General features: G+C 35.3%; 1 protein-coding gene across 1 annotated transcript; it reads left to right on the forward strand.

Annotated features, from left to right (window-relative positions):
* The first annotated feature begins 1,742 nt into the window (after positions 1 to 1,742).
* Positions 1,743 to 2,372, forward strand: LOC110035878 (protein FAR1-RELATED SEQUENCE 5-like). Its single transcript, XM_020740191.1, has one exon. The coding sequence runs from the start codon at positions 1,743 to 1,745 to the stop codon at positions 2,370 to 2,372; it is 630 nt and encodes a 209-aa protein (XP_020595850.1).
* The last annotated feature ends 217 nt before the right edge of the window (positions 2,373 to 2,589 follow it).

Consider the following 2,589-nt stretch of genomic DNA (forward strand, 5'->3'; position numbering starts at 1 on the left):
AATATTCACCTCTTTGCTCCAAATTTGATCCTTTTACACTGCTTTTAGCATTTTTAACCTTTTTACTAATACTTGAAAGTAAAACACACAACAACCTTCCATTAAAGCGCAATATCTCAAAAATAGGTATAAAAATGCGTTTAAAAATACTATATATTTTAGGTGTATCAACATCCCCCAAACTTAAAACCCAAACTTAAAATGTTACTTGTAAAATGTTACTTGTTCTCAAGTGGTGAAATGTTTCCCTCAGGTTCCCATACGGTGCACTACGTCCGTTATCCAACCAAAAGACGTCATCTGGTCTTCCGGGACCCATATTTACACGTCATGAAAATGAAAAATTTTTGTGTTAAGCCTGACCCAACCTGACATGCAAAATGTTACGTATTATCCCACCTTTTTAGCGTATTCTCGCTTATTTTTTGCGTATTATTCCCTCAGAAACTTCTATTCTGCATTATTCAGTAGAAAAGAAGTTCTCAAAAAGGGTTTTTTTGTCTCAGCTAGGATTTGGTCGCTGCATTTATGATGGAGATACATTTCTCTTTTAATGAAGAGTTTGAGCACATGCTGACAGAATGAATGTCAACGTATTTGAAATGGAGCTAAGATTTCTTACTTACTTCAACCGTTTTCCATTTTCCCGAGAGTAACCCAACAATAACCTAACAATAACCTACGCATAAACCCACAAGATCTCTAAAAAAAGTGAGATTTTGTGTGAATCTTCGATTGTTGTTAGGTTATTTCATCATTATTTAGGGTTTAGGGTTATTTATTTTCGGGTTGATTGAAAAAATACTCAACAACCCGAGAATAACCCAACAATAACCTAAGAATAACCTGCCCAAAAAACCCATCAGATCTCTAAAAAAGGTGAGATTTTGTGTGAATCTTTGATTGTTATTAGGTGATTTCATCATTATTTAGTGTTTAGGGTTATTTATTATCGGGTTAATTGAAGAAATACTCAATAACTCGAGAATAACTCACTAATAACCTAAGAATAACCTGTGCATAAACCCACCAGATCTCTAAGAAAAGTGATATTTTGTGTGAATCTTCAATTGTTGATAGGTTATTTCATCATTATTTAGTGTTTAGGGTTATTTATTATCGGGTTGATTGAAGAAATACTCAATAACCCGATAATAACCCAACAATAACCTAAGAATAACCCGAGAAAGTAACCCACCAGATCTCTAGAAAAAGTGAAATTTTCTATGAATCTTCGATTGTCGTTAGATTATTCCATCATTACTCTTTGGTTAGGGTTATTTATCTGACTATCTCTATTGTATACTTTAAATTTGTAGATATCTAGGGCAGAAACAGATTGCAATGATCCAATTGCTCGTAGCTTTCTTAATACTTTTGTCCGTGATGAGGAAGAGGCTTACAAACATTATTGTGCTTATGCACATTATGTTGGTTTCACTCTACGCAAGGACCACACAACTTACTGGGCTAAATCTAAGCAAATTAATTCGAAGGATTATATTAGTGGAAAATCAGGTCATAAAAGAGAATCTCAGCTAGCCACTACTGTGAAGTACAGAAAAGCGGATACACGGACTGGCTGTCAAGAAATGGTTCGCTATGCTATTGATCTTGATGGCAACTAGACCTTAAAGAAATTTTTTGAAAGTCATAACCACCCCTTGGAGGAATCCGGTGACAATCACCTTCTACGTTCCAGTCAGAGGATTAGCGAGTTAAATGCAAATTTACTAAGATCAATGACAGGTTCTTGGATTAGAGCAGCTGATTCATTCAATTTACTTGCTACAGAGGTTGGTGGTGTTGAAAAATTGGAGTATACTAGACAAGATGCATACAGCTTCATTCAAAGGGATAAAAGAAGCAGAATTGAACAGGGTGATGCCAACTCTCTCTTACAATTATTCATGGAGCGCCAAAATGAAGATAGCATGTTTGCACGGGATTTCCAAAGTGATGAGGAGGGCAAACTTACAAGCTTTTTCTGGAGTGATGGGTCTTGCAGACTAGATTATGATTGTTTTGGAGATGTCATCATTTTTGACACTAGCTACTATTTGAATAAGTATAATTTATGTTGTGCTCCTTTCATTGGGATTAACCACCATTGGCACAATGTTCTATTCGAAGTTGGTTTTTTATCTAACGAGACGATAGAATCATTTAAGCGGTTATTAAAAACCTTCATTCGTATAATGGTAAGAGCAATTGCTTTCGTTGGCAATTACTTCCAATTCCAATGTTTACTTCCAATTCCAATGTTTACCGATCAGGATCAAGCGATGGCAAGAGCAATTGCTGATTATCTTCCAATCACAAGACATAGATTATGCCAATGGCATATTTATAAGAAATTACCCCAACAATAACCTTATAATACTTCGAGAGTAAACTAAAAATACCCCAATAATAACCTTACAAAACCCCGGGAATAACCTGAGAATACACCGAGAATAACTTAACAATACCCTTAGAATAACCTAAGAATACCCCGAGATAAACCTGAGAATACCCCAAAAATAACCTGAGAATACCCCAACAATAAGCTTAGAATACCCCAAGAATAACCTGACAATACCTTGAGAA

Source organism: Phalaenopsis equestris, unplaced genomic scaffold (assembly GCF_001263595.1).
Source record: "Phalaenopsis equestris unplaced genomic scaffold, ASM126359v1 Scaffold200490, whole genome shotgun sequence".
Classification (NCBI taxonomy): domain Eukaryota; kingdom Viridiplantae; phylum Streptophyta; class Magnoliopsida; order Asparagales; family Orchidaceae; genus Phalaenopsis; species Phalaenopsis equestris.

What these genes read in the sequence shown, in the direction of transcription:
- LOC110035878 (XM_020740191.1), top strand. Translation starts at nt 1,743, where the DNA reads ATGACAGGTTCTTGGATTAGAGCAGCTGATTCATTCAATTTACTTGCT.